The sequence below is a fragment of the Schistosoma haematobium genome, chromosome ZW (assembly GCF_000699445.3).
Source record: "Schistosoma haematobium chromosome ZW, whole genome shotgun sequence".
Classification (NCBI taxonomy): Eukaryota; Metazoa; Platyhelminthes; class Trematoda; order Strigeidida; family Schistosomatidae; genus Schistosoma; species Schistosoma haematobium.
In genome coordinates, this window is record NC_067195.1 from 39,237,178 (window position 1) to 39,249,521 (window position 12,344).

The 12,344-nt window shown below is 38.1% G+C and overlaps 1 protein-coding gene across 3 annotated transcripts in view; it reads right to left on the reverse strand.

The window, feature by feature from the left end:
• The window catches only part of L3MBTL4_1 (Lethal(3)malignant brain tumor-like protein 4), a 34,919-nt gene extending 25,518 nt beyond the window's left edge, over positions 1 to 9,401 (reverse strand). The window contains exons 1-3 of one of the 3 annotated variants that reach the window (XM_051211335.1): positions 8,930 to 9,401; positions 8,605 to 8,829; positions 408 to 502 (exon numbers count right to left, since the gene is read on the reverse strand). In XM_051211335.1, coding sequence (XP_051071382.1) covers positions 408 to 502; positions 8,605 to 8,829; positions 8,930 to 8,966 — 357 coding nt within the window. In that variant the 5' untranslated portion in view covers positions 8,967 to 9,401. Of the gene's footprint in view, positions 1 to 407; positions 503 to 8,604 lie in introns of all 3 variants that reach the window. The other 2 variants (XM_051211334.1, XM_051211333.1) reach the window with 2 other exon arrangements.
• Between the last annotated feature and the right edge of the window lie 2,943 nt (positions 9,402 to 12,344).

Sequence of the window (12,344 nt, forward strand, 5' to 3'; positions counted from 1 at the left end):
CTACAATACTCTAAACATGTAAAGGAATAACTGGATTTGTTTAAGGAATCGAGACGACGTTAATGACTACAATACAGTTACATGGTTGAGGCATGAATGATAACTAGCCCTGATGCGTCCACACGTACGATACTCATTTTCCAACTCAGTATAATTCACCGTTGTCTCATCCAATCAACAATTAAGACTATATATATATATATATATATATATATATATATATATATATACTAGTGGAGAGTCGGTACATATAAATAATTGAGGTTATCAGCAAAACGACTATGTGAACCGTAGACATGAACTTGAAGGATCTCTTTTACAAACCACTAACCAAACGTATGTAGATGCTCTTGAAATAGTTTACATAAACTTTCAACATTAGTATATGCAATCAATAAATGACATACCTGAACTTCAAACGGAACATGAAAAAAGAGAGAAGACTGAACAGGATCTGCATCAATTTCTCTAAGATAATGTGCCCAATCGAAAGGCCCGGGTTCTGGAAAAACAACGATGTAAAGATTGAAATGATTTAGTTGCTAATAGACCTGAAAAACTATCTAAACTATAAAGTACCTAGGAAAAATGGAGCAACAGCATATTCTACAAGCAAGTTATTAAAACGTCAGAATACCACCGTAAAGTAAGTACTGAACAATATTTGATCCGAATTTTAGACGTTGCATTAGTTCTTGTAAGTTAGAATTTCTTCTCAAGTCACTCTAAAACAACTACATAGGGACTTAACACCTAATCAAGATGAAGAACGATTATAGCGAGAAATTTTGTCAAACAGTTAATAACTAACTTAAAAGTTATCTCGTATGTCAATCAGAATTTTTGAATAACATAAGGAAGTAGCACGTGAAAACTTCCAGATATCTAACCAAAAGGTGAACTACATGAAAATGAATCCCATGTTGACAATAAGAAAAGTGTGACAACTGTTAACCCTTTATGTTATGTAAATTTCTTACTTAACAGAAAACAAACAATCTCAATAAGTTAAATTTAATTGTTTTAATATAACTTAACAATGCTTCGGAAAAATAGGCGGTGGGACACTTTATAGCCCCTCAATTTACTACCATAATCTGTAAAATCACTGCAAGTTATCGAAACCCCGTTAAATTTCGCCTTACGCATCAGGAAATAAAAGTGACAATAATCCACACATTTCAATCATAAAAACGTAACTACTGATAACTATGCAGTCTGTTTTAACACTCGACACTATTGCTTTAAATGTCAGCTACACAGAAACCACGGTTCAGTTTGATTTGGGAATCACAACAGTCAGATGAGTCTAAGGAAATGCCCTTCGAAAACACGAGTAGTCGGTCAGTCACAAGCTACGTAGAACCTGATACATATGTGCATTGGCTGAAGTCACCACTAGCATAGTGAGATACGTGATCAAGATAAATCCAAGAAAAGCAGAATTGGTAAAAGCACTGATTGTTGTACAAAACATTAGGCACGGAGAAAGAAAACTAGAAGTATCGGCACATTTTGGGACTCCGGATTTAAATAAAGACAAAGACAGAATGCACCTCATCCATCTCATTAACCATTGGTCATGATTATTAACCGGATACCAACTGGGTAATCTGCACCTTCGTACACGATTTAGAAAAAGTCAGAAACTTAGTGAACTGATGACACGTCGTGGTTTGCCTTCCCCTACCTTTCTTCTAGTCTCCTAACCACAAAACGTCGGTGTGGGCGGTGGCTAGGCAAATGCAACATATATCCAAACCAGCTTGCTATTATTACTTAGTGCTCTGCATCTAACCTCAGCATTACTCATTCAATGGTCCCAATATAAACAGGCAGTGTTTCGAGGACACCTATGGTCAAATACTTGTTATCTACGATTATTCTTTGGTTTCAAAGGTCATGTCTCACAGTCATAAGGTAGAACCAAGTGAACTGATGTCAGTATACTCGTTTTTGGTTTGCAAACGGATATCTCGCCTACGCCACAAATGATCCAAGCTGGCAATGGTTAATCGGGTTTCCTGAATTCGTGCCATGATCTCGCCAAACTCCAACCCACTAGAGCTGGTGAGACCTTCAAAATAGGTGAAATGGTCGGTCCGCTCAGCTACTTTACTTCATATAACTAATTCAGGGGCCGAAGCAGACCAGTTCTGAAGCAATATTTTTCATTTATATGCAGAAAAATATACGCACCTTAATATGTAAGAGTTGACATAGAAATTAAAAGCACAAAACCAATTTGGTTGCCACTTGATAAATCCTAGCCATCAGCACAGGCTTTGAACATAAAAACGGACATTTTGCAAGTGATAATACGAGAGAAAATGATCGGAATCAAGATGGCCGATTTCTATTAGGAGCGATTGGTTTATTGCTAATCGTATCCAAGCTGTTGTAATTGTTTAGTTCCTAATGATAATTTGAAAGTGATCTTGAAATCTATAGAATATAAGTTATCAGCCAATCACAAACTAGCTTGTAGACATTTTTTAAGAAACCTGAAAAATATACTAATGAGGAGAAGTACGAATGTGCAGTATTAGAATGTCATATCTTTACACGCAAAAAGTTGAATTGTCCAAGAAATGTCCTCAGGCTGTGGAAAAACTTTGACATAACAGTATAAAAGAACTCGTCCTGACTTTAATCACTAATGCAGCAGCTAATTTCGCTGTTTCCCTCACGACTTTCATCATCTAACCACGAAACAACAAATTTACTAACAAACGTAGGATCCAGACAATGGGATGTATAACACTGAATGAGAAAACCAGAAAAAACTACTGCGTATCACCTGACACTATTTCATAGAATCTTTGAAGTGGCAACATCTAATTATTTTCAATACAGTGAAAAGACGCCCAAGAACACGTTACCTGTCCAATAAATACGTAAAGTGGGCTCCTGTTTTTAGTTGTGGATATAGATAGGAGGGCTGGTAATTAAATTATACTTAGACGCCTACTATATTAAATCAATCCGAACTTGGTAGGGTGTCTATGTTTAGCTACTACGCACTAACGTTGAAACTACTATTATTTAGACTCTTGATGTTAGTTTCATCTTGCTGTGTCGAGGCGGTATGGCAACCGATGGAAACGCACAGTTGTGCCATGCCCCGTATTGATTTTGGTTGACTAAATCGGTACATGACTGTTAACCCGCAACAATCCACTACTGTCTACTATAAATATTTTACAATTCTTTGGCGGTAATTATCCCCTATTCTTGTAATTATATTGTGGAGGCAAGATCTTAAAGATCGAAGGATATGGAGAAGATGAAACAGGAAGTGACGAGGCAGCTGACGGGTAAACTACAATTGTGTGACCAACAAATGCATTAAAGCTCTGTTTGTGGTTATATCTACTTGATTGCCAGATACCTGATGATCTTGAAAATAACAACAAACATATATTATAAACACAACTTATTAGAAGTGCTCCAAACAACTAAGGGTTTGAAAGAACGTGATAACCAAAGGCTTATAAGAAACTGATTATAATAACTAACAAGATATCTGTAAATGAAATTAGTAATGTAATCATGCCTAGAGTACCCACAAAGTTATTTGACGGGTAAGCCACTGTATGTGGGAGAATATATTTTGATAAATCAACCTCATCAAAAGTGAGTTTAACGCGCGCTATATAAAAAGGACAGTGGTATTGTTTCTCGTTGAATTAGTAAATTGTTTTGATCGTAAATTACGTATCAAAACTACGATTTACACTTTAATTGAATCTAATACAGTTAAAGTGATATTCTGTTGAGTTTTTTTTTTGGCTTTTGTGTATTTATTACGTTCGAAGCATTCTTGGTCTGTGTCAAAGTACTTTCGTTAAGGTTTGAAATCTTGCTAAAGTTTTTCTTGTGGTAACCTTTTATTCGTTGACTGACATTTGTGTTCATACTGTGATCATATTGTGTATTACACTTTGATCAGACTAAAATGGTTGGTAGTACTCACAAATGTGGACAACCAAACTGTTTGTTCCCTGTGGAGGAGGGAATGCAGTGTGACGAATGTCATAAGTGGTTCCACAAAATGTGCACCCGCTTAAGTCCCACCGCATACAAAAGATGCTCGAAGCCTAACTCACATTGGCTTTGCATGTTTTGCTGTGCCAACAAGGCATTACTAATACAGGAGGCTATGAGCCTGTTGGCTTTGGCCTGTAAAAAGAAGGATGGAATATGCGCTGACAACACGGGCACTGACAGTGACGAATGTGTCAGTGTAGTACCTGCTGTTACGCGACGCCTCAAACAACCGACTCTGACCGACGTAAAAGTGGAATCTTCGTTGACATTAACAGGGGGAGTAGTACCACCTGGTACTGACATTGTTAATAATGCACCTTTAATGGGAACCGAAGATCTGGATAAAACAGTCACCGTTCCAAATAGTCACAGTGTTATGAGGGATGAAAAATGGACTACGGTACGTAGGAAACGAAACGAAAAGAAAGAAGCTGTAAGCAGTACACAGGTAGTTAGTAACTCACTGGTGGACTCAAATTGTGAGCCACAAATTGCACTACCAAGATCTGATGGTAAGAGTGAAACCCATCCTGGCGTGACTGAGAAGAAAAATCTAATAACATCGAATATTATTGTGAGCAAATTGCGGGAGTCAAACGACCTCGATCCGAAAATTAGACACGCGCATGACTTAGAAAAGCTAGGAGAATACATTCGTAGTATTTTACCAGATAACTCCAAAGGAGTTCAGGTCAAAAAATTGGTAAGAATAGGCAAGAGGACTGAGGACAATGTTGAACCCCGTCCATGCAGACTCCTTAAGGTAATCCTAGGATCGGAGAAGCAACGGGATCTCTTGTTAAGTAGCGCTCGTTGTCACGACAATCCTGACATGTCTCTCGAAGATAGAATAAAAAGGAAGAAAGCACTAGCTGAGCTTGAAACCCGTCGGCAAAACGGCGAGGAAAATCTCCGACTAGTGGGTTTTCGGATAGTCAGGTCTTGGAAGCGAATGCTACCAAGGCCTGTGTGGATAGGCTGTTCTACTTAGGAGTTTTATATGCCAACGCTCGTAGTTTACGAAATAAGTTCTATGAACTAGAAGCACTAGTAGACAGGTTAAAGCCACTCATAGTAGCAGTGACAGAAACTTGGTTAGTCCATGACTTAGACATTACTCCAGAATTATCCGGATACCATTGCATCAGGAGTGATAGACATAGATGTAGAAAAGGAGGCGGCGTCCTGTTATATATAGCCAATGGCATAAATATCCGCTCCTCTACTAGCGAATCCCATGATAGCGGCACTTGTGAAGTCATTAGCTGTAAGTTGGCTATAGGATGTAGTACATTTATGCTAGGTGTCATCTATCGGAGCCCAATCTGCTTAACTGATAACTTTGTTTTAGAGCACATTCATCTTTGGAGTGATAATACCAGGTGCTTGATAATAGGAGACTTTAATGCACCTGATATTAGTTGGACTGATGACCACAGAAGGATCTATAAACTCCTTTGATAGTAGGTTACTGACAACAATAATGGAGCATGCACTAGTGCAGCATGTATCCCAACCCACACGTTTTGGTGTTAACCAGGGTTCTTCTCTGCTGGATTTGGTAATCACTCATGAGACTGAGGATATTGTCGACTTAAATATTCTTCCACCGTTAGTAAACAGCGATCACGCTGTTTTGTCATTCGCGTTTAGAACTAGGGACATGTTATACGATCAGGTTACACCGCGCCCAAATGTATGGAAAGCTAACATATCAGCCATTCAGGAATGCGCTGCTAAGACAGATTGGTTAGTAGATACTAGCATATCAGTTGAAGAAGCATGGTCTGTATTTAAAGGTACGTTTAGTTTAGTTACGTCCTCGTTCATAACATACCTGGTACCGCGAAGACCGAATAACAGTCCACCACGGATAACTATAATAGTCAGGAAGCTCCTTAGAAAAAGGAAGAAGCACTGGAATATGTTCATCTCTACTGGCTTAGAACAATACAGATCCAGTTATTGTCAGATTAGGAATGCCTGTAAAGCGTTAATAAGTAAGACTAGACGATATGAAAAAACAATTGATTAGGGATCCTAGATATAGTCCAAAACGGTTATTCTCGTACATAAAAAGGCGAACTAAGAGAAGCGATGGAATTCCATCACTTTTGATACGAGACAATCCGTTAATCTTAGCAGAGAATGATGCCGAAAAAGCTGAAGCTTTATCGGAATATTTTAGTAAAGTGTTTTCTATCGGTAATGAGGAACGACCAATGATTCATCGTGACCGTGACGGCTCGCTGATGGATCCTGTAGTCATTGAGAAAGATACTGTTTTAAGGCTACTTCAGCATCTCAAACCTGATAAGTCCAGTGGTCCCGATGATATTCATCCTAGGATTATGAAAGCCATATCAGATGAAATTGCTGAACCATTAGCGATACTATTCGACATGTCTCTGAGACAGTCCAGACTTCCTAGAGACTGGAAAGACGCCATAATAAGTCCGGTGTATAAGGCTGGGAGTAGGGATTTAGTTAGTAACTATAGACCCGTTAGCTTAACTAGTGCAGTTGTGAAACTGATGGAGAAAATCATTCGGATAGCTGTTATAAACTATGTTGAAGGGCAAAATCTTTTCTCCAAGGCACAACATGGTTTTCGTTTTGGAATCCATAACACAGTCGTCGATTGGATAAGTAACTTTCTCCATGACAGGAGACAAAGGGTAAGGGTTAATGGGGCTCTCTCCTCGTGGGTACCTGTAAAAAGTGGGGTTCCCCAAGGCACAATCCTAGGTCCTCTTCTCTTTTTACTTTATGTAAATGAATTGCCAACTGTAGCAAAATCATCCGTTCTACTCTTCGCTGATGACATAAAGATTTGGAGACCCATACATAGTATGTCGGATAGAATAGTATTACAGGACGATCTTAGCTCATTGGTGGCATGGTTAGACAGGTGGTCACTAGAAGTAAATCCTAATAAGAGTGTAGTGATGCAGTTAAATAACTCTGATGAATCGTATGACTATACACTACGTGGATTCGTGCTACCCAAAGCAAGAAACTATAAAGACTTAGGAGTTATATTAAGCAATGATCTCAAAACGACTAGTCACTGTAAGGCTGCTGCTGCAAAAGGCTATAGGGTATTATGGTCAATTCGTAGGTCTTTTCAGTATTTAGATGATGAAATGTTTGGATTACTATACCCGATTTATGTGCGACCACATTTAGAATACGGGATTCAAGCAGCGAGTCCTTGTTTCAAATATGAAGCAGATATGCTAGAAAGAGTCCAACGACGAGCTACTAAAATGGTACAAGGTCTAGCTGGCCTATCTTATGAAGACAGACTGAGACACCTTAACTTATTTCCGTTATCTTACCGTAGAGTACGGGGTGATCTAATATTGGCTTATCGTATACTGAACGATGACCTTGGTATTAACATGTCTTATCTTTTGCTTCCGTCTAGAACCGATCATTTGAGAGGACATTCGAAGAAAGTTCAAAAACCGAGATCAAACCGTTTACGTCTGGAGTTCCATTTCTCGCACCGAGTAGTGAATTATAGGAATTCTCTACCGAAACACGTAATATCAGCACCGTCTGTTAATATATTCAAAACGAGATTGGACCTCCACAGTATTACAAACTGCAAGGATTAATATAGGTCGACAGACCTCCTATCCTTATTACTGAAGACTGAATAACGTAATTCGTACGTCTAAATCATCGTTGATCTACACTACTCAATATGGAGTGTATGGGGATTTTCTCTCAAATCTTTTCATTCTTGCATAATCAGGTTAACAAGCCAAGGAGGTTGTAGCAGCCACCAAAAGCCAATAAAATACTGAGAATTAGATTAGACAATGTACTATAACCTACTTACGAAACAATACAACACGTGAGAACACAATCAGATGTTTACCTCTCAATTTCTTTGAAGATGAGATATTCAGACAACCACACTGAAGTAAGTGGTTGCGACAGGTAACAGTAAACTGAATTTCGTGAACCTTTTTTTACGTGAACCAGTTCAACGATCGTGTACAGTTACAGTTACTACAAATATTGATGACACGTAAGTCCTCTGGTTATCATATTACGATAATTTATTGGTTTCGATTCCATAACTTTCAGTGGTATAACAAAATATGGTATAAGCTTCTGAGTGATGTACACCAGCGAACCGAACGCGTTTTAAAGTTATCATTGTTTGGATACAACTAAGTTACCAAGAAATATTATGGTATGATTAAGATAATACAAATAATTTGAACATCATCGTCATTAATACCAGTAAATGAAGTAGTATGAATTAAGTATGGACTTACACACTTGTTACTCTATGCCTAGAGGATACTTCTAATTAACATAGACTGATATCTATAGATATGAAGTGGATTCTTTTTTGATAAGTATAATAAAGTAGGTGATTGTGTAAATAGTTACGGGTTCGGTAGAAAGTTCACCTAACTTGCATTTAAACATAAATATTATTATTCCTAAAATGGTGTTTGATTGAAAGGTAAAGAATACGCTGGTGATGGAAATACATACTCAACAACTAAATTCGGATTAAGAAAAACTCACTTGTGTGTACTGATGATGAACCACTCTTCTTTGCCACAGACAAATTTTGAGATGGCTGGTCTGTGCCACGTTGACTAACCTGACGTGAAAAAATTTTGCCTTTTAGTGGCACTGAGTTTAATCGAGTATCACAAGACGTATCAGAAAAGCGTTTTTTACTGCTGTTCACATTGGCTACAAGTGGTCTATATCTGGCTACCATACCAGGCTGAGATTGCACTCGGCCTACAACACAGAATGATACAAAAACATTGGAGGCAAGTCAAGTGCTGAATATCAACGATAATCTAACTTCTAATGTCTTTATTTTTGCAACAAAACTTACGATACATCAGGACTGATGTTCTGTCAGATTTCCGCATCTTCAGGAAAGCAAATAACTGGACATTTTAATTACAGCATGAATCATGCGAAACTAATTGACAACCTTTTATTTTGGAGTGATTTTGGGTATTATGTGTTTAATTTAATTATGTTTTGAATAAACCACGGCAGTCGTAGTACTAACAGGTACCAACAGGTATACACTATTACAACAAATTTTAGTCAACTCAATAGATTAATATATCATGACAGTAAAATAGTCCAGAAACTTGCCTTTCTAACAACCAGAGTCCAAAGGAATGAGATCTCAACGAAACCACACTGCAAGTTAGGCGTGCGATCAATAGATCGGTCCGCACCATTAACATTCAATAGAAACGACAGCAAACACACGTGTACATGTCCGTCATTCAAATATCCAATATTGATCAAGTAGCCAATTACAGAGTAATTGAGCGATCAATAGATTAGCGGTCAGCCTGTCTAAATTCATCACCAGATTTAAATTCCACACACTGACACAAATTAAGTGGCTATTATTTAAGGCACATACATTGGGCCAATCAAAATTCAGTAATGGCGAGTAGTGAGCCCGTGTGTCTAGTTCACACTCCTTGAGATCGTGTAACCCAATAGTTGCTGTAGTTGTCTGGGCTTTTCTGTCATTGAATCTCGTGGTTGTGTATATTAACTGCTATTGAGACACGTCAATGACCATTGCAGTAATTGGGATGCATGGCTATATAGGATTTCCGCTAGCTGTCGAGTGAAGACATCATCCAATCACGCGACTGGTGAGAAGCCATGCTGCACGTCTGAATTTATTTATTTTTCTCAACCTGGATGAAATCACCAACGGATTTACCGTAAATTAGTTGTTTCTGTATCAACATTCGCGTGGTACTAAATCATCCAGCCTTTTGCAGCTGGCAGGGTATCTGGGGCAGGTGGTTTACACATCACAGAGATAGCGATTGCAAACCAGTTATACGGAAGCTGTCGGAAAATAAGTAATTGAGTTAAGGCATTTTAGGGTACTTGTTTTCGGCGTGTCAATCAAATTTCAGTTTCTGAAATCACATTTTTAGTAGTCCAGGATATTTTTGAGACTTGTCTTCAACTGAACACTAATTGCCCTGGAAAATTCGAGGAATTCAAAGTCGGACGAGGTGTTTATGACGTGAACCCAGGACGCTTTCAAGAAATAAAATGAGTTTGTATAAACATCGTGTATACTAGGATTGTGACGTAATAACTTTGTTAACTGATTCCATTGGGTGTCGTCTAATCTTCAGGACATGATCTAACTGGCGGGTTACTTATCAAACAGAGAATCTGCTTGTAACTTTGAGCACCAGTTTTTTGAGATTAATCTGTTTGATGAATACAATCCAGACCAAATAACCTTTCATCCATAAAAAGTTACTAATTATGCTATTATATTGCGTAATCGGATAAGATAACTTGCCATAGGATTTTTTAAAACACGGATTTACAGATCTCCAGTTAGTTATCAACAACTTAGAGCCTACCATATATGTGCATCAACTCAAATTGCAACAACATAGCGACATGAAATTGTCAAGAGCAATACCAAAGCAGTAGAAGTAATTGTAATATCAGTGGTGGTAAAGAGGATTGGGTTAGATCATATGAGCAGAAAATAATTGGTTTGTGGAATAAAGAGTAAAAACAATTCCGAAGCTTAAGATTTGAGCCAAGACAAAGGCTGAATGCGCTTGTCTCACTGTAAATGATTTTTAGTTATGTCACCCAACGTCCCCAAGTAGTGATTTCGGTTATCAAGCGGATATCAGCTAGGTAATCCGCACCTTCGTACACGATTTAGAAAAAGTCAGAAACTTAGTGAACTGATGACACGTCGTGGTTTGCCTTCCCCTACCTTTCTTCTAGTCTCCTAACCACAAAACGTCGGTGTGGGCGGTGGCTAGGCAAATGCAACATATATCCAAACCAGCTTGCTATTATTACTTAGTGCTCTGCATCTAACCTCAGCATTACTCATTCAATGGTCCCAATATAAACAGGCAGTGTTTCGAGGACACCTATGGTCAAATACTTGTTATCTACGATTATTCTTTGGTTTCAAAGGTCATGTCTCACAGTCATAAGGTAGAACCAAGTGAACTGATGTCAGTATACTCGTTTTTTGGTTTGCAAACGGATATCTCGCCTACGCCACAAATGATCCAAGCTGGCAATGGTTAATCGGGTTTCCTGAATTCGTGCCATGATCTCGCCAAACTCCAACCCACTAGAGCTGGTGAGACCTTCAAAATAGGTGAAATGGTCGGTCCGCTCAGCTACTTCACTCCTTATCGTCAGTTTAGGTGTTAATATAAAGTTGTTTTGGTAATAGAAGCGAAATGCATCCTGAAAACGCTTGTATTGCGGATCAATGGAATCAAAGGACTGAATTTTGTCAGCATCTCCAGTAAACTGTACTGTGTCTTCTGAGTATTCTACCTTGACATTTGAGTCTCCTAACAGTAGATTATTCCTACAATCAGTTAGTGAGATTCAATGAGTTGAACTAGTGATTTAGTGTAAAGGTCAAATAAGCCATACATCGAATGAGAATTTTCTGAGAAACGAAATTCATTCATTTAGGAAGTTCATAAGCAGAGAATATGTCACGGAATTAAGCGTCAACATGATTTCTTCATTGAGTCCAATTAACTTTCTTAACTACTGTTTGTTATATCTGTTATAGATTAGTCACCTTTCCGTAGATAGCAATCAAAATCAAAAACTGAGAATGTGAAAACATTACTAAATATCCATTTTAACGATCAATACCAATTTCCTATTGTATAATAACTTAGATTGTTGCCTAATTGTTATAACTAAAACCACTATATGGATAAAGCTAGAATATATTCTTGAGGAATACTTAGTTATCCTCATCAACGATATTCATTTCTGTTTCGAAATGGAGTTAACTACTTAAAGGATAGAATTATTTACAGTGTCACATCAAATACATTGCGGTTACCATCAAACTGCATCACAAGGCAAGCCTCAACTTGAAATTTTGAAGGTAGAAGGTAAAGAGGAAGATGAATGAACACATTGCGTTGGGAGTTGGAAGCAGATATCAAAAGAATGGATTGCACCTGGAAAGGATTTCTCAGAACAGAGTTGGTTTGAGAATGCTGGTGGGCGGTAAATGCTCCTTCACGAGGAGTAACAGGCGTAAGTAAGTGATCTACATTGGTTGACTTCAATTGTTCGCCTGCATACTAGTTTCTCTTTTGACGGGTTTTCATACCAAAAGTTAGGGAGTCGCATTCATACTTGATTTTTCATCTTGAAGCCTTTTCTTTCTTCTGGATATTCTTATTATGCTGTACTTATTATACAACCCATCGTTACAGATGCTAAACTCATTATTG